At 52.7% G+C, this 25,167-nt stretch overlaps 1 protein-coding gene across 2 annotated transcripts in view; it reads right to left on the reverse strand.

The window, feature by feature from the left end:
* Window positions 1-25,167, reverse strand: part of Elk3 (ETS transcription factor ELK3) — a 64,763-nt gene that overhangs the window by 17,816 nt on the left and 21,780 nt on the right. For both annotated transcript variants that reach the window (XM_076554628.1, XM_076554629.1), the window contains exon 2: window positions 19,125-19,334. In XM_076554628.1, the coding sequence (XP_076410743.1) occupies window positions 19,125-19,331 (207 nt within the window). In that variant the 5' untranslated portion in view covers window positions 19,332-19,334. The remainder of the gene's footprint in view (window positions 1-19,124; window positions 19,335-25,167) is intronic.

Genomic DNA, 25,167 nt, shown 5'->3' on the forward strand with positions numbered 1-25,167 from the left:
CTTAAGTCCTGGGTACTCCAGGGAAAAAAGATGGCTTCCCTCTGGTTCAAACAGCCAGCATTATTCTATGGAGAAAGGACCCTGAAGGTTTCCTTAAAAGCCCTTCCTCCTCAATCATGTAAGATAAATCATCTGAGGAAGAAGCACTCTACTGACTGGGTCACAAGTGCAGCTATCTGGTGTATAAATCCCACAGCAGCGCACAAGGAGGGAGGAAGGCGGCATCCTTCCCCTGTCAGAACATGGGAATGGAGCCACAGGTCCAGACTGCCAATATCTTCTGGCGCTAAAGCCAGAACCTGTCCACATTTCCACACGGGAGTGCGGGGGAGCCCAGTACCCCAACAGAGAGATCTCCATGCGTTCTGACCCTCCTTGGGTGGTCATGGCTCATTCTAAGTATGAGCATGTTAGCTTTTTGCCTGCTAGGTTTCCATTTTTTTTTCCCATCCTTTCAACAATAGGAGAGAAGCACCCCTTTGCCCGGCACTGAGATGTTCAACAAGAAAAAACCTGGGGCAGGTTTTTACAGGAGGCGTGCAAGGTCCCTATGCAGGAAATCCCAAACACATGAGCCCCAGAGGGAGACCTTGCCCGGCACAGCACACAGATGCTCCCTTGCCTAGGGACAAGTCAGATGAGCATCAACGTTGAACGGTCCCATGGCTGGTGTGCTGGTGCTCTGGCCAGCAACTCGCTACCACCACCCCCCACCCCCCAATCCCGTGACTCTGGCTGACCTCACTCCCACGTCTCACGCTGGCAAATCTTCAGAGGAATGGGGGGAACACAAAGATTCCACTAGCTGCTTGAGGTGGGGGCATCTCTACTGAGAACTGTACCAGGCTGGATAGAGGCCATGCCAGGAAAACCAGCTCCCCCCCCCCAAGAAAAGATTAAATAGGGGGAGTCCTGAGCCTGCCTGACCCAAGTCAGGTGAACAGCGTGGGGATTACGTCTGGATAAAGCTGTTTCCTAAGAAGAATGTGGAGAACCTACTGTGCGTGCTCCTTAGAAGACAGTGGGCATGATCTGCTGCTCCATGGCAACATCCTCATTTGCTAAACGTGGAAACAAGGGCTGGGCGTGGCTGGGGGAGGGGACTCCATGGGTAAAGGGCCTGGTGTGTAAGCATAAGGACCAGAGTTCAGATCCCCAGCACCCATGTGAAAAGCCAGGCATAGTGGCACATGTCTGTGACCCCAGGACCGGGGGGGGGGGGGGGGGTGTCACAGAAAAATCACTGGGGGCCTCACTGGCCAGCCAGTCTAGCCAAATGGGGGAGTTACAGGTTCTGGGAGAGACAGTGTCTCAAAAAAAATTAGGTGGGGAGCTATTGAAGAAGATGAAGAAGACATCTGAATCAGCCTCTGGCCTCCTCATGCATACACATAACCTAGCGCGTGCGCGCACAGACACACGCACACACACACTAAACCAGAAAAAGTGGTAATGGGGTGGGGGTGGGGGGCTGTGTGGACTGCTGGTCTGGAAGCTTCCCAGTAGGGCATTAGAAGGGCTTTTGAAGAAAGTTCACCAGCACTGGGGGGAGACGGGACAAGAAGCCACAAGGAGGAAGTGTGACTGCGGGGAAGAGCGAGGATGGGCTCCACCTCTTTAAAGACCAGCTGGCAAGGTGGATGCCATCTGGCTCCTCAGCCACAGGGAAGGCTGAGAATGACCCAAGGCGAGGATAGGGAAGGAAGGGCAGGGACCAGGCATCAGAGAGAGGCTTCCCAGCCTGCCAGGGGCTCAACATCTGCTCCCACCGCGGAAACTAGCAAGGAAAATCAAGTCGGCACCCACAGCTAGAGCGTGAAAAGTATGGTGGGCTAGGGAGACAGTTAAAGCAACTTGTCTTCCAGGGCAGATCCCCAGAACAGGAGAGACCCTAGCTGCAGACCTCTGTGCTGTTCCGGAAGAAGATTTCCTACCAAGTCGGCTGGGCAAACACAGCGTAGGCAGCAATAGTAGCTGAGGTGTGCTGAGCATGCATTTGCTGGGCACTGCCTGAGAACTCGAAGCTATTAACTCGTTTAGTCTTCCGTGAGATTATTACCCCATATGACAGATGAAGAAACTGAGGTTCCTGGACGACAAATCACACACCATCAGAAACTCGTACTTGGAAGCATCTGGCTCCTGAGCTCTCGGCCAGAATAGAAGGTGATTTACGTCAGCCAAAGCAGAGCAGCACTTGGGTAGGGCTCTTATTATGGTAAGTGATGGAGACATTCTGGAGAGGTCCGCTTTTCACCCCTTGAGTACCGGACTCACAAGTGTTTGTTACTCCCTGTTGCCTGGCAACCCGACAAACGCCGATGCGTGTCCAGTTGAGCCAAGGGACTTTCTGTGGCTTGAGAGAGACAGTTGCATACATCTGCCTCCTTTCTATGTGGGGAACGAGCCACCGTATCATCATCTCCCATGAAATGTGGAATGTGACTCATAGCCAGAGCCGACTCGGAGCCCTTTCTGGTGAGCCCCAGGCAGCAGGGACAAGGTCAAGGCCAACTGCAGAGAAAGGGAGACAAGATTCCCCTACAGCCGACCCACAACTGCGATACCCAGAAAAAGAAGGCTGGGCTTGGAAATGACTCCTCCGTGGAGTTTGGTCATTCAGGAAATGACACCTGAGGTGTGGCCGGTTTGACAGGTAAAGGCACAAGGCATCAGAACAGAGACGCCTCTCCCAGCTCACTTCCTCAGCAACACACTGGCCTCCGCTTCCCGCAGAACTGTCTGCAGCCCTGACAGGTCACGCTCGGACTCACCTTTGAGAACGTGTGTCCATAACTCTGCTTAAATATGTGGTGGGTGTGAACACTGCCTTCTCTCTTTGAAGAGGACAGGGCTGTGTAAATCATCCCAAATACAGTCATCTCATACCTCACTGTCTGTGGGGGTGGGGGTGGCGGTTAGCCTCGGGACCCTGCGTCTGCTCAAGTCTCTTACACAAAGTGACACAGGACTCCCAGACAGACTGTGCACACCCTCCCATATACTTTACACAATCTCCATATTCTCTCTCCTAACCTGATGTCAATGTTATGTACATGGTCAGTATACTGACTACTGGCAAGGACAGACGTGTATATGTGTGCGGGGCAGGCACATCTTTTCAAATCTTCTCCACTCTGTTTCGGCTGGATTCTCAAAATCACGTCTACGTGTAGTGGACAAGATAAGAATTTTCCTGAACTTTTACGACTTAGGGCATGTGCACGCATACTGTCTACTATGTGTGCACACACAGAGAGATGCTTCTTGGGTGGAACTTACGTTCCTAGTTCTATTAGGATAATATTCACATAAGCTCACTAAGCATTTGCTGCAGTACATGAATTTGACTCTAGAGAGCGATGACCCTTGCATGAAGCCAGAGGTCACTGACAGTTTCATACACATATCTCATACATACACACACCTACATGTGCTTTCCCCACGGCACTTTTATAATTATATATTTTTATTATTTGATGGTCTCATACATGTATCTGACGAACTTTTTAGTTCATCTCTTTCCCTATGACCCTGTTATCTCCCCTCCACCCACTTTCTCATCTCGTGTGTGTGTGTGTGTGTGTGTGTGTGTGTGTGTGTGTGTGTGTGTGTGTGTGATCGACTGAGTCTACTGAGTTTAACAGGGTTGCCTGCATAAGCAGTAGGAGGGAGGTCAGTGACTGGGCAGCGTACCAGCGGCTGTAGTACTGAAGAAAGCGACACCCTTTTCCCCAGCCAATGGCAACTGAACAGTCCCTCAGGGCGGGGTCAGGCCCCATGATCCTTTTCCCTTTCATGATGAAATGCTGACGGGTCGAGTCTTGTACAGGTCGGCTGCAGTGAGTTCTTGGAGTGCATCAGCCATGTCCAGGAGACGACTCTTTGGCAACGTCTGGCTCTTACAGCCTCTCCGCCCCCTTCTTCCACGATCCCCAACGTCTCACGGTGAAGCTCCAGCTGCTCTGGAACTCACTCTGTAGACCATGCTGGCCTGGAACTCAAGAGAGGACCCACCTGTCTCTCTGCCTCTTGAGTGCTGGGATTAAAGGTGTGCGCCACCACGCCCAGCATCCCCATGGCATTTTTTTAAGCTAAAATCTACACAGATACGGTCTACGGTCACCACACGCACATCCCTACAATGTCACACCCTTGAGAGCTCGGGAGGCTCACTGTGTGTGTGTGTGTGTGTGTGTGTGTGTGTGTGTGTGTGTGTGTGTGTGTGTGTAACATGCTTTACAGGTCTGGCACCTCAATTTTGATCTAAAGTCATGGGTCAGGCTTTGGTGTGTTCAGACTTGTGATCCAGCCAGTTTCCTCAATGGGTTTCTCATCCTGCTTCCTGGCCGCGCTCCCTTGACGCTCCATCTTCTGTGGGCTCCCTGGAATGGCAGCCTCCCCCCACCCCCCACCCCACACCCCACCCCACACCCCGCGCCCTGGGCTCAGCCCTGAGAAAGGTCAGCCGCTCCCTGGCACAGCCAAGAGGGAGAAGTACAGAAACTTCCTCCACCAGCTGGGACTTTTCTCAGGCTCGTGCGTGTGGGGAGCGCAGCTGGAGAAGGGGACAGACGACACAGTTGGGCCTTTCCCGTAAGTATCTACTTGATATGACCGCCCGGCTGCTGCTTGGATTAAGTTGGAGCGCCACCCAGTCTCATTCTCCTACCCACATGCTTTGACATCCTCAACTGTAGCATGGGACGGACCCATCCACCTAACGCTTGTAGCCAAATACCCAATAGAAGCCCCAAACATGTATTGGCCCTAGCATCACCATCCTTATTTTCCACGCCCATTTAGCCAATATTAATCTATCCGTGCTAACTGCTCTTAGCCTGGATGACAGGTTAACAGTCAAAACGAACCTCTTGGGAGGCTGTGTGTATTCTCCTTGCTTTATCCACAGTTCTGTGGCCCACGGCCCAGCAGGCAGATTACATCCAGTTTCTATACCTCAACCAAGCAGGGGACACACGGTGTTTTACTTAGTTGGATTCAGACAAGAAAGAGATGTGCGCTACATCATGCTGAACACAAGGCGTAATGTGACGTTCATCATGATAGGAAAACCTCACACGATCCAATGAATTCTAGGGGTTGGGGGAGGGAGGCGAGAGCAGTGGCCATCAGGGAGCCACTGCTAAATTGAGGACTCGTGGGATGCCCAGGGATGGGGATCACAGCCTACGGCAGAGAGGCTGCACATCCTGTGTGGACATACAGACAAGAGCCAGACACCCAGGAGATGCCAACTGCTCCTGATGCCTCTTGAGGCAGGAAATGTGCTGCCAGACAAGAAGGCCCAGCCCGGCTTCTTGACGGTGGCTGTGGCTCCAATGGGAGACCCCTGGAGGCTGCTGACCCTGGGGGCCTGTCACTCAGGTCCCTGGCAGTGGGACCCAGGAGCTTGAGTGCCAGCGGACGCGGGATGGTGGATTTCTGTGGGGGCACGTTCTCACAGTAGATGCTCTGTGAGGAAGAAGGGTAAGGCGACAGACCCAGCCAGCACACGTGCAGGCCACCACCCACCCTGAACACAGCCACCTTACAAGGTGCACGTGACCTGGCTGCTTTAAAGATGAAGTCAAGTCACTGCTCTTGTGTGGACGTGGAGGTTTCATCCAATTTTCCACCACAGAGAAGAGAATTAAATAGTGGGGCAGCCATAGAGTGGACTGTCATGCCACTATTTCCGAGAACAACAGTGTGCTTGCTCCCTTGTATCTTTACATATCACTTAAGTGAAAAATTACAGTACCCATGGGAGGTTTCATCATTTCAGTGAATTGATGTTAATATGTATGTATATATATATATGTTATATATGCACATATATATGCACATACATATGCATGCATGCTTATAGGAGAAAGAAATTAATCTTAGAAGATGGATAATGTAATGTAACCATGATTATAATATTCTTTTTTTATCTGCGTTTTCTACATGACATGTATCTAGTATGTGTTGCTTGTCAAATTGAAACTGAGCCCACGTCACATGGCTTGTAACCGTACCTGACGTCTAAACTGGGTCGTATTCACAGCTAGGCCTGAGACCTGCTCAACGACCACACCCCCTCCCAGAAGGCAGCTGCCCTGGGTTCACAGGCTGCTACTAATGTTAAACCACTGCATTCCGGAGCAGCGGTGGGCTTTTGTTGACAGGGGCCTAGGAACTGGCTCCTGGGTGCAGAAGCAAGGTCCTGGCTGAAGAAAGGCTCCTTCTTCCTCCCTGTGGGGAGGCACACTCTCCGTAGCCACAAACAGAACTGTTTCTGCCCACCCCCGGGGCATGGAGGCACCTGCTTTCGTAAGATCCCCTGGCATGAAGCACTGGGACCCAGTAATCCCATCCTTGACTAGCTATCAACAACCAACCAAGGAGTGGTATACTACCTAAGGAGAGTAACAGAAAACTAACTCCTAGTACACGTGGCTTGGTGTGCCTTCGTGGCCAGCGGTTCCCACAGTTAAAGTCAGCACTGACGAACCAAACATTGCATGAAATAACACTGGCATAGCCAGACCCGGGTTCAAATCCCAGCCTCTCTACTTGGTAGAGCCCGGAAACATTAGTCAACCTCCACAGGCCTCCGTTTGCCTTAAAAAAGGAAAAAAATAGCTCATGGGTTTGCTCTTAGAAGCTCGTAGGTGTCAGTACCCTGCTTCCAGAGTCCTTGAAACACGATTGTGCACAGCTGAATTCTGCCTGGCCAACAGTGGCCGTGGTACCACACTTTTATTATTCTGCAGTGGGGCAACCAGAATGCCTTAGATGGCACCTCACTCTAAAGCCTGTGAGGGAGCCTCACCCACCCAAATGCCCATTTCACAGATGAGGGAAACCCAGCGCTTTGCCCTGAGTTCCCACAGTCCAGCAGCTGGGGTGGCGTGTCTCCAAGTTACCGGCTTCCCAGCCAACACCCCACGTAAGTGTATCACCTGCTTCATGTACAGACTGGAGGCTGACTCACTCTGCTGAAGTATTCCCTCTCCAAAGTTAGAACACCGTGCCTACGGGAGCCACGCTCCACGTTCCCTGTCCTTAACCAGCAAACCTGCCCACAAAACCCCAAGAGACTTTCCTCTGGAAATGCCCAGGCTCCGAGAAAACCAGAAGGAGTCCCGGAAGCCTCCAAGTGTTAGGTCGGTGGGCAGTACAGGCCCTGACTCGGCTCAGTCTGGGGCCTATGGACTGCCAGGGCCGTAAGCAGTTGCTTAGTTTTATTAAGATCAGCTATCCATTTGTTTTAGGCAAGGTGCCCTCACATTTGCCCCCAAGGAGCAGGTATCAGTGGCTCCTCGACCCCATCCACCAGAGCTGCTTCTAACTAGGCAGCCTCCTCTACCCCCACAGTCTGGTGGGTGAATGGTATTCCCCTGAGAACTCATGCCTACTCAGAACCTTAGACGGCAACCTTATTTGGCAATAAGGTCTCTGCTGATGAACCTGGCCAAGGGGGTCAAGACTCGGGGTCAGCAGGAAGTGCTGTGACTAGTGTCCTATAAGAGGACAGCGAGGGACACTTGGGAAGGATGCCCGCGTCAAGGCGGAGGCAGACAATGGAGGGTACAGCTATGGAGCACCAAGGACTGCTGGGAACCGCCAGGGCTGGAAGAGGTGGGGGGGTCTTCCCTGAAACCGGCCAAGGGTCCAGCTGAAACCTAACTTTAGACTTTTGGTTTCCTAGTGGGGGGCAGGAAAGTTCTGCTGCTTTGAGCTACCAAGTCGGGGGGGAATATCTGTTACAGCAGCCTTGAGGGGCTTCTTAAATTACCTGTGCTCAGCAGAGCCACTGAATCTGTGGAGTGCCCAGCCTACGTCTTTCGCGCTGGATGCTGGTCTAGGCACCAGGCTAGGCAGAGCTGGGACACCCTTTGTCTAGATCTTACATCTGGAGCGTGGGCACGCATGCATGTCCGCACACCATCGCAAACTTCTAAGAATAACACACCCTAACTTGGGCTCGGAGTTGGCCTGCTCCGCCAGCTCCCGGCTGGGAGATTTTTTTTTTTTTCTTCTTGTGGTTTGGGTTAAGGTTTCTTTATTTTTCTGGCATTAGTGAACTGCCGTGTGAATCAGCTCGCCCCATGCCGCGACATAACGTTGGGAGGGCTCCTCAGACTCACTGCCTGAGCCACCGGGGCACCCCGAGGATCCCTCTTCCCGTTGGTCCGGCAGGACACCCCTCCCTGGGAGACGCAAGCTGGATGCTGAGGGCATCTTTCTCCCATGCTCTCTCTCTCTGCAGCTGCTTCTTGCTAGGTTCAGCCCTAACTCCACCTTGGCTCCTTTAAACACCCCTCTAAGGGTGTCTGTCCTGAAAAATAAATAGAACCGTGACTGCTCCGCCAGCAGAGCCCTTCCCTGGCTGGGCTGGGGACCCGCTACAACCGTTCTCCATTTTGAGTTGGACAGCTCTAATGAGGACAGTTGTCATGGGGACGTCAGGGCCACAGGTGGACAGAAGTACACCCTTACCCCCAGCTTTGAAAGATTTTGGACACTCCATGCTGGAGACAGAGCCTTGACACTGGCCTGGTTTGCTTTTTTTGTCTATTTGACACAAGCTAGAGTCATCTGGAAAAGGAGCCTCGATTGAGAAAAACCTCCATCAGACTGCCTGTCGAAATTCCGTGGGGCGTTTTCTTGATTGATGATTGACAGTGGGAGGGCCCCGCCCACTGTGGGTGGTGCCACCCTTGGGCAGGTGGTCGTGAGCAGCCGGATAAGACAGCAAGCCAGTGAGCAGCACCCCTCCATGGTCTGTGCATCAGCTCCTGCCTCCAGGGTCCTGCCCTGACTTCCCCTCGTGATAGAAATACATCGTTTTCCTCCCCAGGCTGCTTTTGATGCATGGCGCTTTATCACGGGGAACAGAAAGCTAACTAAGGCAAGCACCAAACAAAAGAGGCGTTTAAAAGAAAACTAAGAATACTTTGCGTTGAGGCTCCTCATTGGTTAGAGGTCCAGCAGGCGGGGTGAGGCGGTTTCTTCGGTTCTTACCCGGGGGCTGACATTTCACAATGACAGATTTCCCCCGATGCTGTGGAAGAGGCCAGCTCACTCCTCACTCACACTTCTCCGGTGACAGGAAGCCACCACAGCCCACACTGTGGAGATGATGGCAAATTGGGGGGGGGGGAAACAGGCGGGGGCCCAAATAAAGTGGATGCAGTGATGGGCGAGGGAAGGGGAGCCCGGGACATGACAGCCAAGCACAGGCTGCTGAGGAGCAGTCAGAAGTTCAGCTGGAGAGGTGGCCTGGGGCAGACAGGCCAGGTGGGCGGGGCTCATGGTGAGGCCCAGAGGGAGGAAGGTTCAAAACCGGTAGAGTGAGGCCAGATGGTAAAGAGAGGAGTGTGGGGATTTCCCAGGGCCACTGGGTGGCCAGGGAGGTAAGAAGGCAGATGGGTAAGGAATGCCACCATGGCTTCCTGCCTGCCCCCATCACACACACACACACACACACACCCAAGACAGGGTCTCATTATGCAGCTCTGGCTGGCCTGGGACTCACGATGTCCGCTAGACTGGCTTTAAACTAATGTCTGCCTCTACTCCCTGTACACTGGGTAAGGGTGTACATTACTATGTCCGGCTTCAATAATTTCTTGTATTGTTTTTGAAGACTTATTTATTTTGATTTTATGTGCAGGAGTATTTTTTTTTACCTGCCTGTATGCACGGGCCCCACGTGAGTGCCTAGTGTCCACAGAGACCAGACGAGGGTCTCAGATGCCCTGAGACTGAAGTTATAGATGGCTGTGAGCGCCCCATCTGGGTGCTGGAAACCAATCCTGGGTCCTCTGGAAGAGCAGCAAGTGGTCTTAGCCACTGGGCCATCTCCCCAGCCCTCATCCTGGCTCCTTAAGGAAGCATGTTCTAGAAGCAGGGGTTCTCTGGGGCTTCCTCCCTTTCTCAGCTCGCTCAGGGCACCCTAGCACGCAGCACTCACGGCTCAGAGCAGTCTTTCCATTGGCCACTTGATCAGTCAGTGTTAGGACCTCTCTGTCTCTCGGCCGGCCCCAGATCAGCCACAGGAAGGATGGGAAGACTCCAGCCTGGGCCCCCAGCAACCTGCACCTGTGGGACCCACAAGTACCCGTATCCCAACTCCGGCCTGGAAGCTAAAACTTACAGGCTGAATGCCTGACCCTAAGCAACTACTTCATCTTGGGTGCGCGCTACTCAAACCTCCCCGCCCCCGAGACTCAGTATCTCCATCTCTAGAATGGGTCCATCACGGGTCACAAGGCCGAATGCCTTGGGAGTCAGACATGGGTTAGCAAATGTGCGATGCCTAGCACAGAGCCTCGCACAGCATGCCCGCCCCCACACGTGAGCTTCCCTCCTGGTATTACCATCTGGGGTAGGAGCTGAGCCTGTGAGCAAAGTGGGGGGAGAGCCCGCCCAGAGGAGCAGCTGGTGGCTGGTGGGTGGTGGGAGGTGCGATGTGAATGTTAGCATTTGGTTTTTTGTTTTTGTTTTTTGGGTTTTTTTTGGTCAGTTTGACTACACAATCCCTAAATTTCCCTGCAGCTAAGAGCCCGGAGCAGGAATGCTGGTGCCTGCCAAGGGGGACTCGGTGTGGGCAAGTGCCTGGTGAGGCAGTTTGGCAAGGCTGTGCGAGCCTCTAGCAGCTGAGTCCCCCCCACACACTCCGTCCCCCCCTCCCTCCCTCCCCCCTCTTGCAGCCGCCGCCGCCGCCGCCGCCCCCTCCACATGCTAACTGTACTCTCAAGACCGGCTTCTCATCCTGTTTCTTAGCAACCGCCCTATTTGGGGGAATGTGGAGTGCCACAGGGACACCGGGCAAGGCAGAAAGCACCCCCAAATTTAACGCGTGGTATCCGGTCTCTTGCACTCCCACCGCCTGCCTTCTCATGCCGGCTGCCATCTCGGGGGGGGGGGGGGGTGGAGGGGGGGGGGGGGGAGCAAGGTGACCAGCTTGGAAGTCCTCCAAAAAGGAGCTCAGCTGCACACAGGTCTCCAGGCAGCTTCCAGGGCCAAATTCACGCAGGGGAGTCCTGGTTACCCTCCTTGGCCCCTGGACAAAAGCCAAGGTGCCATCTGCTGTGGCCCCCACCATCGGAGCAGCTGACGTGGCGTGGGGGGGGCACCCAGCAGCAGGGCTCTCAGGCTCCCCGATACTCAGGGCTAGGGCCAGGCAGGAAGGATCTCAGCCATATGCAGAACGCCATCACAACAGCCCAGACAGGCATTCTAGAAAGTTCCAGGACAGGAACACTCGCGGGACTGAAGATATATCCATCCTTTTGTCTTCTCAAAATTTGTTTTTTGGGGGGTCTTAAAGGATTCCACCAGAGCCAAGCTTTCCGGCACAGGCAGCTGACTTCAGATACAGGCTATTAATACTAACATTTTCTCGTCATGATTGAACACCCCATTTAAAATGAATTACCCAATTAAGCTAAGAAGGTGATGCATCCAACTTCCTGGGATCTGTTGCCAGTGGCTCTTGCCCTGACTGCTCCCCCTAATTTCCTTCCAATTAGGTGAAGATCACTCGGTGCCCTGTGAGGATCGGCTGGGACGTTGCTGTGGAGACCAGAGGGCGGTTCAGCCTATCACCATTTGCATCTGTGGATGAGAAGGGAGCTGGCAGAGTTCCCCGTCTCCCCCTGGGATGAACCTTCTCTGCCAACAACAACAGACAAAAGGTCTGTTGGACGGGGAAGGATAAGGGATTGAGTAAGCTTCCGGGTCTTCTCGTGGAGCAACCCGAGCTGGATGGCATCAGCTTCCCATGAGCAGCTGCACCCACGAGGGTGCCGGGCAGTGTGTCTCTCGCTTCCCCTGCCTCTGTGTGCTGGAGACTGGGGCTGCAGGCCCTGGTTCTGATGTCATGACGAGGCCAATTCACCCAGTGTGGAAAATGCCTCCTCAGGAAATGGCCAGAAAAGATCAGAGCCGAGTGTCAAACCACCAACGCCAAGGAGCACAGGAGAAGATGAGGATTTTGTTTGTTTGTTTTTGTTTTTGAGACAGGGTTTCTCTGTGTAGCTTTGTGCCTTTCCTGGAACTCACTTGGTAGCCCAGGCTGGCCTCGAACTCACAAAGATCCGCCTGGCTCTGCCTCCCGAGTGCTGGGATTAAAATCGTGCGCCACCACCGCCGCCCGGCCAGATGAGGATTTTTATTTCTAAAATGCGAATCGAATCGTGGCTCCTTCTTGGTTTCCATCCTTTACTGGCTCTCATCAGAAAGTACCAAGAGCAACCTGAGATGATGCCCCATGCTTCTCTCCCCTGCCTCCTCATCTCAACCTCATTCCCTGAATAAATACTCTGCACTAGGAAAGGTCAAACATACACGCTTCCCACATGCTGTTCCCTGCTTAGTCTTCTTCTCCCAGCCTGGCACCAGCTGGACTCGGGTTCAGCCCAGGAGCCTTAGGTCAAATATCTTGACCCCCCCAGAAGTCTTCCCTCCATCCCTACTTCCCTACCCCCCCTCTTCTGGAAGGCCTGGCGCCACGTCTATGCTAGCACTTTTTACAGTTTTGGGGGGTGGGGTGGGGATGATTTGGTTGTCTCTGTCCCCGGTCCCATAGCTGCTGAACCATGTAAGTGGAGGGAGGGACATTTTCAAAGAAAGAGCTGAGGGACTTGGGAGCCTGAGAACAGAGGTGGCAGAGAAGGATGTAACTGTCAATGCAAAGGAGTCATTAAAGAGTGAACGAACGGAGCTTGGGAGGTGGCTCAGTGGTTAAGAGCACTAGTTGCTTTTCTAGAGGACCCGAGTTCAATTCCCAGCACCATAAGGCAGCTCACAACCACCTGTAACTCCAGTCCTGGGGATCTAGTGCCCTCTTGTGGCCACCCTGGGGACCAGGCATGTACGTGGCTCACAGATACACATGCACATCAAACACCTATACACATGAAATAAATGAATTTTTTTGTAATTAATTAATTTATTTACATCCTGGTCACAGTTTCCCCTCTTTCTTCTCCCCCCAGTCCCCACGCACGCACGCACGCACGCACGCACGCACGCACGCACGCACCCCTCCGTCCCAACCCCCACATCCACTCCTCCTCCATTTCTGCTCAGGAAAGGGCAGGCATCCCATGGATATCAACAAACCATAGTGTATCTAGTTGCAGTGAGACTAACTAAGCTCCTCCCCATGTATTAAGGCTGGGCAAGGCGACCCAGTACGAGGAGGAAATAAATTAATGTTCTAAGTGAATGAGGGCAGCACACCCCTTGGTCTACAGGGGAAGCAGTTACAGACATTAACTGTCCGTCAGTCCTTCCCTCCTCTGCCCTAAGATGAAAGATTTTAAACCAAATGTGAATGAAGGAGTGGAGGAAACAGTTAGCTTATTAAGAAAATCTCCAAAAGGCGTCCCTATAATTACATCATCCCGTCTACCTTCTGGAAGCATTGGTTTAAAACTAAGGCTGGGGGAGCCTACTGAAACCTTCCACTCAGCAGAGCTGCAGCTGTATGGGGCAGTTTACCCAGGGCTAACACAACACCTGGGAAAGCAGGCCGTCTGTCAGAAGAGGGTGAGTGCCACTCAGTGCCTTGCTCAGGTCGCTGCCACCTCGACCTTCCCCTGCCCAGGACTCAGACAGTGTTCTCTCAATGCCCGAGAGCTCCTTAGGCTGGCCAGAGGCCGCTCAGCCCTCACCCACCTACCCTACCCCAAACCCCCTTCCTCCTGAAAGCAAAGCATAGACTGAGTGACCTCCTTCCTAGAATGCAAGTGGGGCCTGCTCAGTTGCCTCTTCCAAAGCTTTGGGGAGGCCTAGGGGTTCTTTGTTGGAGGTCATCGTTGCAAACCCTGACACTCACCCCCCCGACACACCAGATTTTCCTAAAATAATGGGTATGTGCATGAGGAAACCCATAGATAGGCAGGTGGAGGCTGTGGCCACCCCAGAACCTGAGCCCTCAGGAGCAGCTTACATCTCAGCCCCAGTCACCTCTTCAAGCCCTTGGTGTCAGAGATCAGGGACCTCTTAAGTCCCATCGACTCCGAGGCTCCCAAGGCAGGGCTCAGCTCCCTCACCTCTGGCCTGGCCTGGGTGGCGGCTGATGGTGGGCACACTGACACGCATGCTGTTGAATCTAGACGTCACAGAATCTAGCATTATATTTGTTGTGGGCTACGTGACTAGACCCAACCTCCACAGCAAATAGTAACAGTAACGTGGGGTTCGTGGAGGAAGACATTTATATAAATCGGCCTCTGTTACCTAACGCACTAAGATTCGCAAACATGGACGGTGACATGGCATGCCCTTCCAAGCATGTACATCCTCTGCAGAGGCTAACACTGCTGAGAACCACACATACATCCTCAACCCCAGATCCTCATGTGGCCCGGTGAGGGGAGCCGGGGCCGCCGAGATCATGCTTTGTGATGGTGGAAGTGAAAACGGTTGGCTTCCAACCTCCACGGCCCTAAACTCAAAACCTGGACGCTAAGGGGACTTGGAGACGGATGTTCACTCCCTCCGAATGCACAGGGAAGTGTGCAGGCTTTGACTCAGAGGGACAGGGAGGGCTTTGAAATGTGGGAGAGTTTTCAGAACAGCCTAACTATGCAGAAACAGGCAGCTGATACAGTTGCTGGCCACTCTCCGTTAAGAAACAGCAGGGCCCAGGGCTCCTGATACTGTATAGACGAAAGCATCCCATCTCCGCACACCTATTCTGGAGGCTGGTACAAGGCTTCACTTTCTTACTCTGCAATCACCCAAAGCTTTCAAATTAGTGCTAGGGAAAGAGGATTGCCCGCCTTACGACTCTGGCCAAGGCTTCGTCATATCCATCAAGTACTGAGCACTGTGTCGGGAGGGTCCGGGTGCCACTGAGCCTATCCGCCACGACGCTTCGGAAGTTTCTGCTGTCATTCCCATTTTACATAAAAAGGAGGGTGTACTCGCCTAGCATGTGAGGGCCCTGGACCCGATTCTCAGTACCACAGGGCGGGAAAATGGGGTAGAGGAACAGTGTGGACACTGCTCAGTCAGTAAAGTGGACCTCAGTTCTGATTTCTGGTGTGCATTCATAGTATGGATAAGGTAGGGTCAGGAGGGCTAGAGAGTGATCCAGGTAGAGCCCAGATGTTGACCTCTAGCTCCCACAAGCACCCACACACATGCGCACACAAAACTAATACATGCAAACCTACTCACACATACAAAGATCAATTTATAAAGAAGGAGGCTGAGGCAGGCCCAGAGAGACTGACCCGAACATCTAATCCCAAGCCCACACCATGCTCGCCTCTCCATTCCAACCGGTGGGCTGGAGGGCACGTGTATTGAAGGGACATTGATTACAGCTCTTCACTCTGCCAGATGTCATGAACACATACAATATTTTCCCCTTTAGTGTCTCGTGTATAGCTTTATACACATTTCCACATTTCTCCTCTGCCCACTTTTAATCTGCTGGAACAAGCCAAAAATACAACATATACCATATAAAAATAATGCTAGTCACAGGCTTGTCTGCTCTGGCAGAGAAACTTCCCTATTAGGACAAACCGAAGGATGTGCATTTTCAGCCACCAAGGAAAGGATGCTAGCTAGCTAGAGAAGGCCAGAAAAGACGACAACAACAACAACAAAAAAAAACCGGTCACGGCTGCTGAGCGAGACAGCCACAGGTTGACGCCACTCACAGGCTCAGTGTGAGGGAGGACAGGGGAGAGGAGGTCAAGGACCATCACAAGGACACCGAGAAGCAGAGGGGACCAGCCTGTGTCTGGGATCACTCTCCCATCCTCGCCTGAAAAAGCAGAGCAGGGCAGGAGACATCACACCATGCCCGTGTGGCCCAAGGGCGCCACCCCCACAGAGACCCTGATCCAAGCTGCCCTTCCGTGAGAAGTCTGGCATTTACGTCGGCCGGGGTTGCCAGGCCAGTGCTGCCAGACACTAGAGATTTGAACCAGTCTAACTAACTGATGCAGCCCATCAGGGTGCTGCTGGCGAAACCGGAAGGGTTAGCCAGAAAACGCCAAATAAATGGTCTCGGTGAAGGAATGGCGGTTCTCTTCCTGCTCTTCCCTCTCGGCTCTTCTGCTCCTCTGCATCTTCCTTCACCTCCTTCCTTTCTCCCCTCCCATCATCCTCCCCTTCCTCCTCCCTCCTCCTCCTCTTTTCTTTTTAAACTGTAGTGGGAGTCTGTGGCCATGGCTGGAGCGGGTCCCCAGAGTCCGGAAGGTGGAAGCCAAATCCTCAGCATGGCATTGCTGCAATATTAAGAGTTGGGGACCGGGCTGGGTGGCAGTGGCACACACCTTTAATCCAGCACTCGGGAGGCAGAGGCAGGAGGATCTCTGTGACTTAGAAGCCAGCCTGGTCTACAGAGCGAGATCCAGGACAGGCACCAAAACTACACAGAGAAACCCTGTCTCGAAAAACCAAAACCAAAACCAAAAACAAAACAAAAACCCAACTCCTGAGGTCAGAAGAGCTTATGGGTGGCCGACCTGAGCTCCAAGGTTCCAAAGTAAAGTCAAGGTTTGTGTTGTAAAGAACACGCAGCAGCCGGGCCCCAGGCCCTGCCACTCACCGGCTGCGTGGGCTAGCCTGGTCTTCCTGTTCTGCTTTGTATAAGAGGCTGGGGAAGGACCTGTCTCATGGGGTGTCATTCTGTTTAAAGTCATCTAGTTCAACAGGAACTGCCTGGGCCAGGTCCCTAGACACCTAACAAAAAGCAGCAATACACCCCCTGACTGACAGCTATGAAACACCTTTAAAAAAAAAGTGTGTGTGCATGTATGTGTTTGTATGTATGAGAACTGTACTTGTGTATACATGTGTGTGCATATATATGTGTGCTTATGTGTAGTATATTGTACTTGTATGTACATGTGTATGTGCCTATGTGTGTGTGCTTGTATGTATACTGCACCCGTGTGTATGTGTGTGTGCATATGTATGTGTGCATATGTATGTGTGCTTGTGTGTATGTATATTGTATTTGTGTGTACATGTATGTGCTTGTGCACGTGCATATATGTGCACTTGTGTGTGCACTTGTGAGTATGTATACTGTACTTGTGTGTATGTGTGTGTGCGTACGTGTATGTATGTGTGAACATGTGTGTATGTGTGTGCGTGCACTCATATACACGCACATGGAGGCCAGAGGACTTCAGGTGTCATCCTTAGGAATGCCAGTCACCTCCTTGGAGACAGGGTCTCTTTGGCCTGGAGCTCACCGGTTAAGTTGGGCTAGCTGTCCGGTGAGCCCCGAGGATTTCCTGTCTCTGTCTTCCCAGTGCTGGGGTGACACAGACACCATCACACCGGGGTCTCACCGTGGGAGGGAGGCACTTGACTCTCCCCCCGCCCCCCCCCCCGGGCTGAAGCTGCTCCCCCTTGACAGCGGCGCTGGCGGCCACCAGCAGCCACTCCCCAGCCCTGACACAGACCCCTCCATGCTGACAGGACAAACCCTCTCCCACACCTTGATTTAAAACCATGGAGAGGCCAAGCTCGGGAGCTCTCCGCCAGCAGGCGAGGCAGACTGTTTTCCTGAAGGGCCCCCAATTCCCACGGCAGAACAGGGAACCCAGGGGGAAAAGGCAAAGCAAGACGCCATCTGCTTGGCTTCCAGACAGTGCAATTAGCCGAGACGTGCCTTCACATCTTCGGAGGGCTCTGCGCTAAGCCGGGATTAATTAATTGTCACATTAATGGGATGCACCTTGAGCTCTCCAATGACATAATCACATGCAATTAGGGGCAAGCAGAAAGGAGCGCTTTATAGCTAATGACGTCCTCGCTTCCTGGAACGTGTGATCCTTCTGTCTGCAATCCCAAAGGGGTTTGCAGACAGAAGGCGCTAAATATAGATCGGGAACTAATATTTAAATCAGTTTGAATTCACCTTTTCACAGCAAGAGTGAACCCAGAACAAAAGCTCACAGGGCTTACTAGGATTCTAAGCCTTTGTGTTCAAGAAGGTAAACAGTCAGCGAACAGGGATTCAAACGGAAATGCCCGATAATTACGGACCGGATACGTTGATACTAAAGAGAAGGAATTTTGCCCTACGAAGCACGCTAACTAATTTGTGAGAAATGAATTAGACTCACACCAATCATCCAGGCTTCGGCAACTGTGCTGTGATTCACTTCTAAAAGCACTCTGCGAGCTGCAGAGATGGCCCAGTGGTGAAGAGCACTGGCTGCTCTTCCGGAGGACCTGGGTTCAATTTCCAGCACCCACACGGCAGCTCACAACTGTCTGTAACTCCAGTCTTAGGGGACTCAACGCCCTCTTCTGGCCTCCGTGGGTACTGCACACATGTGGTGCACAGACACATGCAAGTGAAACACCCATATACATAAAATTAATTTTTTAAAATTATAGAATTTTAAAGGGGGGGGACAAATACTGCATCCCCCAAACTGCCCTTTCCCAGGGAAGGTTCTTCCGACTGCACCCCCATCCAGAAAGACTCTAATTCTTATTCTGCCCCCAGAGCAGCATCTGGAAAGCCCCACACCCACCTGACACCCCTGCCGCCATCAGCAAATTACACATGAAAAGGCGGGGGGGGGGGGGGGGGAGGGGGATGGGGGGAACACAAGATCTGAGCCCCAGTAACACACTAAAGGTTTCCACAGGAGGGAAATTTTTTTTCTCAAAATTAAAGGTATAAATAACGTCCATTTTCTTGGGCTTTCTGTGTGTTGTTTGTACACATGGTCATGGGTATACACGTGGCCATCACACCTCAGGTTCCATACATCAGTCTTTTTTTTTTTTTTGAAACAGGGTCTCTAAGTGGCTTGGAATTGACAAGTAGGCAAGGCTGGCTGGCCAGTGAGTCTCTGGTATTCTCCCGTCTCCACCCATCTGGCTCTGGAATAGCATATTCCACAACACTAGACCTTTTTTGTTGGTGAATTGGATTTAGATCCTGTGTCTACAGGACACACATTTGACTGACTGAACTGCCTCTGGGCCACCACTCGGTCTTTTAACTTGATAACTTGATCCACGGTACCCACTCACCTGCCCTCATCGGTGAGCTAGGAGAGGAGTGTGTCCCCCCCCCACCTCCGCCTCCCCCCACCCCCTCCCTATGAGGCTGAGGATGGCTTTACCTTGTCGTAATAGTATCTCAGGGCTCTGCTCAGCTTGTCGTAGTTCATGTTTGTCTTATTCTTGCGGAGACCCCACAGCTTGGCCACTTCCTCCGCCTTGAGGAGCTTGAACTCGCCGTCGTTAGACGTCCAGCAGATGAGGTGTTCATGTTTCTGGTCCAGCAGCAGGTGCAACAGGAACTGCCACAACGTGATTGCACTCTCCATTACCTGGGGGGTGGGGGGGTGGGGGAGGCAGGCAGGTCAGAGCTGGGGCCCGCAGGCCAGGGGCGCTACACATGGGTCTGCTCCGTAGACCACAGCGCTTCCCACCCCATCCCGGTGGACCGCCTCGCCACACACAGACTCTCTGGATGCTTTGATCCAGAAACACGACGGCAGTGCTCTGGGATCCTGGAATTCATGACATACAAACCAGCAGCGGGCCGGGTGGTGGTGGTGGCGGCGGCGGCGGCGGCGGCGGCGGCGGCGGCGGCGGCGGCGGCGGCGCACGCCTTTAATCCCAGCACTTGGGAGGCAGAGGCGGGCGGATCTCTGTGAGTTTGAGGCCAGCCTGGGCTACCAAGTGAGTTCCAAGAAAGGCGCAAAGCTACGCAGAGAAACCCTGTCTCGAAAAACCAAAAAAAACCAGCAGCGGTCACCCTGCACTGGGAACTATGTGGCATTAAACTGACTAAAGGGACGACCACCTGTACAGTGATCCCCCACCCAACTCTTCCTTGGCTTGGCTTTATTCCCGCCCATCACATCAACTGTGTTTTGGTTATTCTCTGGCCATTACTTGCTGAAATGTGGCCATGAGCACTTGCTGGGGCTGACTGAGTTTAAACAGAGGGCCCGGGGTAAGGAAGACGCAGCATCCCTTGGTCGCACGGTCCTTTCACACTACACAGCCAGCATGGCATTGGCCGGGAAGGGACTGGGTTACAAGTGATGTCAGAACCCAGGACAATGCTTGCAGAGAGCAGATGCGGGAGACGCTGGTGAATTTAAAGAACCGGTCATGGCCAACAGAAGAGGACTTCAATTCCCCAGGCACTTATCAGGCAGCCACTCCAACCGCACAGCCTCAAGCACACAAGTGTGTTTGTCCCACCAGGAGAGGAAATCCCACAGAATACGTTAGCCTCCGCCTCTGCCTGTAGCATCAACTCTGGCGTTCATTCCTCCTAACACGCTGCTCTCTCGTTCTTGGAACCTAGTGAACTCTTAACTCACCCACACGGACGCAGTTCAGGTGGGATCGTTGGAGGTTCCAAATTTTGTTCACTTGAGTATATTCATAAGAGATTAACCTTATGTTTTTATTACACTTATTCATCGTGTGTGTGTGTGTGTGTGTGCACGCGCGCGCGTGTGCGTGCATGTATGTGTGTGTGTGTGTTACACATGTGCACCCATGCACACCGTGGCATGTGTGTGGAGGTCAGAGGACAACTTGCAGTGGTCAGTTCTTTCCTTCCGCCAGGTCCTGGGAATTGAACTTGGGGTCTCACGCTTGCTGGCAGGCACCATTCATTAGACCCGCTGAGCCAGCTTGCGAGTCCTACCCATTTATTTTATTATCATCCATGTAATTAGGAAAAGCTTTCCTCCAGTCAATTGTCATGAGCAAACGCCGAGGGTGTTCTGATCTGGGCAGATGGAGCTGGGGTTTTTGAGGCTGAGCTGAGAAAGCTCAGGAAAGGTCCCAAGGTGGAGGCCAGGCTTCTACCTCACGATGCACAAGAGTCAAGCTGTGAGGTGCAGACGAGCCAACAGAATGAGGGGACACTGGAGTCTCTGGGACAGCCATGAGGGACAGTGACGAAGATGCCCAGAAGACAGGGCAATGGCCTTGAGTTCTCTATGGTGAGTCTCCTGCCTCCTCTTCTCCATTGCTCCTTCATAGAGCAGCTTCTAGGTGGCCAAGGAGCCAGAGAGAGAGGCAGGCCCTTCGGTCAGGCCTTCCAACTGGTTGGCATCTTTCCGCCTCTTCCGGCAAGTTCCAGAGGACAGAAGTATTGCTCAGTGGCCCGGGCCCTGGGTTCCACAGCGGCACCACAAGAATCAGCTTTGGGATCCTAACAGCAGTCATTACGCCCACCCCACCCCCCCTTGCCATATGAAAGCCCCCAGTCACCCCTTATAAGCATTCACTTCCTGTTTCCTCCGACCGGCCCAGCCAGAAGAAAGAATCTCATTGTTCCTCTGGGCAACATGGGTGCCACGCGGGGGTCTCTGTTAGAGAAAAATCCAGACTAAGAACGTGCTACACACACCCACAGGGGGTGTTATTTATAACTCTTTAAAGGGGGGTATTCTTAAAGCGATCCGCCTTCACCGCAGTGGTCACCGGGTTTGTTAGGAGTCAACCCCTGGCTTCTGACTTCAAACCACACCAGCAACTCCTGACCCCTGCAAGGGCTTCTGGCAGGATGGGCGGTGTTACGGCTCCCGCTCCTAATGAGCTCGAATCAGCCACACACGTCTCAAATTCTTGGGTGTCTCTGGCCAAACCCTTCTGGCAGTGAGTTTTTAAGTATCTCTGAAACTTCGTGGCCACTCAGAGGAACCTTCCTGGAGAGGCAGAGAGATGCCAGCCAGTTCCAGGTTTTGCAGAAAGGAAAGGTCTAGGCCTGCCTCTCTCTCTCTCTCAGGCTCCCAGGCCAGGTGGGAACATACCCAGGAACCCCGAATCTTTAACTGCCAGGAACCAGTACTGTTCCACAAGAGACAGGAAGAAAGCAGACGTGCCTGCGCATTCTATACCCATGGTCTCACCAGGTTCCTGGGGGGGGGGATGTTTCTAGAATCCCTTCTGTGGGCTCCAACCTGTGCACGGGGAACAGGGACTCAGTACAACCTGTGGGGTCCCATGTGGCTTCCTCGGTCCCTGTGGCTCTGTCTGTGAGGACCTCCACGCTGGCAGCCTCTTTCTGCACCTACAAGCAGAGCCCTTCACATGGCTACCAAAAGTTTCCAACGTATTTCAAATAAGCTATTGTCCAAAGGTTTGGCCAGAATTTGGACACCAAGAATATGATGGAATTTCTTCCCAATTTTTCCCTGCTTTGCTCCTTGGGGGGGGGGATGCGGTCCAGGCGGCACTACATGGCAAGGGGTCCCTACATCTTCAGCACCCTGAGAGCTGGGCTTGGCCATGGGTCTTTATCCAGCCAGTGAAATACTGGGTTGGAGTGATGATGAGATACTCGGAGTTTACTTGAACTTTATCAAAGGCTGGCATGGACCCAGTCTGAAGAAACAGACACGTTGTAAAATAAAGGCCACAGTGAGCAGGGCAAGGATCTTTTGGGGGAGTTTGTTACATGGCACCGGCTGCTACAGCCAAAGTCGATGGCTGTAAGATCATAACATCATAGCATCATTGTTGCTCCTTTCACTAGGATGCCCTCTGGAGCTCAAAGAGGCGGGAAAGAGCAGACAGGGGACAGACCAGGGAGTGGATGGTGGAGATGAGGCGCCCAGCTGCAGGGACTCCCAGATTCCTGAAATGGGGGAAACGGTCCCACAGAAGGCAAGAGTGGGAGATTAGGACCTCAGAGCCACCCAGCTACCCTCAGTCTGGAAGGCAGCAAGCCGGAGCCTTGGAAGATCACTCAGAGTTGCGGTGAGCATCTGGGCTCCCTGGGTGTGACTCAGGGCTCAGGCTTCGTGTGTGGAAAGCGTCCCACCCAGCACAGACTTGCTCCTCTTCAAAACTCACTCCAGCCGCTGCTTTGCCCTAGTGGGTGCCCCAGTTTTGATGACTGAGTCACACAAAGTTCTACGTTGTGCTGGAAGTCCAAACCACACACATTGCTCGGTGGTGAGTGTCAGATATATTTCCCTTTCAGTCACCTCCTAGTCCCACCACTGTGGAAGTCATTCTGGGGGTGGAGGGGTGTGTGTGTGTGTGTGTGTGTGTGTGTGTGTGTGTGTGTGTGTGTGTGTGTGTGACCGAGGCACAAGGCGGCTCTGGACCCCCACCATCAAGCCATGTAGCAGGGAGCCAAGACCAGGCACAGGTGAGTCACCTGTGGAGGACACTACCCTTGCCCTCTCCCCCAAGGACACAAGCTATATTTCTTTGACTCCATTTCTTCTCTTCATCTTAACGATGACAACATCGAGTTGTGTAACTTGCAGTTGTCACACGCGGCCATGTGTCACGTGGCCCCACCCGCTAGCTACAGTACCTGTCATTTGGAATGTCCGGGGAAGAGAAAGGTTCTGACGTCCGTACCTGGGGGGTATGCTCTAAGAATTGTGGGGGCTGTACTTAGCTTCCGGTGGGACTTACTAGGGAAGAATTCAAGAAAGCATTGCCGCTTGGGCTGGATGTTGGCTGCATTATCACAGCAAGCACTTACATGGATACATCGTATCCATGAGACTGTATCATATTGTAACGCGGCATCTCGACACAAGGTCCTGGCAGCCAAGTCTGCTTTAAGTTACAATATGTTATCAGCTGACATTCATTTGGCTGGTCGCCCAGCCCTGCGAGCTCCCAATGAACAGAACACTTGAAAGAAATGTGACAAACCCTCCCACATCCATTCCCGGGCAGTCTAGGCTTTTAAATGTTTTAAATGCTGCCCCCCCCACACACACACACTTTGGTTTTTGTTAGTTCAGGATATGTCAGCACACACAAAAGGCAGCGAGGTGAATTCTTTCCTCTTTATTTTTGGAGCCTCGGACTTCTCTGTCTTTAGATCCTCGTAAGGCACCCCGAACCTTCCCAGCCTCCAGTAAGGACGACTTTACACTCAAACCACACACTGAAGGGAACACACAACACACTTTGCTGCTCTTGTTGGTGTGTTTGTTTGGTGGCTGATTAGAAAATGCTTCTCTTAGCCGGGCGTTGGTGGCCCATGCCTTTAATCCCAGCACTCGGGAGGCAGAGCCAGGTGGATCTCTGTGAGTTCAAGGCTAGCCTGGGCTACCAAGTGAGCTCCAGGAAAGGTGCAAAGCTACACAGAGAAACCCTGTCTCGAAAAAACCAAAAAAAAAAAAAAAAAAAAATGCTTCTCTTGCCCTGCCCAGACCTTATTTTGAATATATGGAATATTATCAGGCATGTTAGCACCACCCTGTAAAAAAAAAAATGACTGGGGGGCGGGGCTGGGATACACAGGCACGCTGTAGCGTAAGAATGTGTGAACGGAAGCCAGAGGAAGGCTTCGTGCGGTTGGTTCTCAGGGACAGAACTCAGGTCTCCAGGCTTGCGAGCAAGCACCTCATCCGCTATTCCACCTCACCAGCCCGCCAGTGCCTTCTATGCCCTTCCTGCTACCCAGCACCATCCAGCTTTAGACAGTTCACTGCTCTCACAGGACTTGCGCTGCCCTGACTTGCCAAACTCCTTGGCGCTCACCTCCAGCCTGCTGCCTACAGGGCCCTTCCCGCTCAAGGCTCTTCCTTCTCTCCACTTCTACAGAGAGAGTCGGTGCCGGAGCCACTGAGCTCACCAGCCCGCTCCAGGGCCCCTTTTACTCTGGAATGTCCAGGCTGGATCTTGTTGGGGTGGAGTACAGTTAGATCACCTTTGTCCAGTGCTGGTGAGGGGTGCGCGGAAATGACCAGCCCTACAATTAGCACAGCTACAGAAGAATAACCCACGGAGAAGCCGAAACACCCCAATTCAGCCACCCCACGACGAGGCACACATCCACAGGAAATGGCATCAGCATGTTAAAGAGACAGACAGACATCTGCATGTCTGTGTTTATAGCAGCCTTAGTCACCGTCAACAAGACATGGAATCAACCGCCTTGTCAATCAACAGATGGGGAGATACATTAGATAGGTTACAAGCATCATGCAATGCTATTCGGTTATTAAAATGATAAAACCCTCATCAGGGACCTGGAGGGCATTATGTCAGGTGGATACGCCAGGTTCAGAAAGCCAAGCGCTGCACACAGTCTTAAGAAGCCTGTCTCCAGGAAGTGGAGCCCAGAAGAACAGTTCCCAGAGCCTGGGGACAACGGAGAGGACAGAGGGGCAGAGGCCAGGCAGAATGGTTACTAAGTCACAAGACGCCCGAGGA

The sequence above is a fragment of the Peromyscus maniculatus genome, chromosome 18, assembly GCF_049852395.1.
Source record: "Peromyscus maniculatus bairdii isolate BWxNUB_F1_BW_parent chromosome 18, HU_Pman_BW_mat_3.1, whole genome shotgun sequence".
NCBI lineage: Eukaryota > Metazoa > Chordata > Mammalia > Rodentia > Cricetidae > Peromyscus > Peromyscus maniculatus.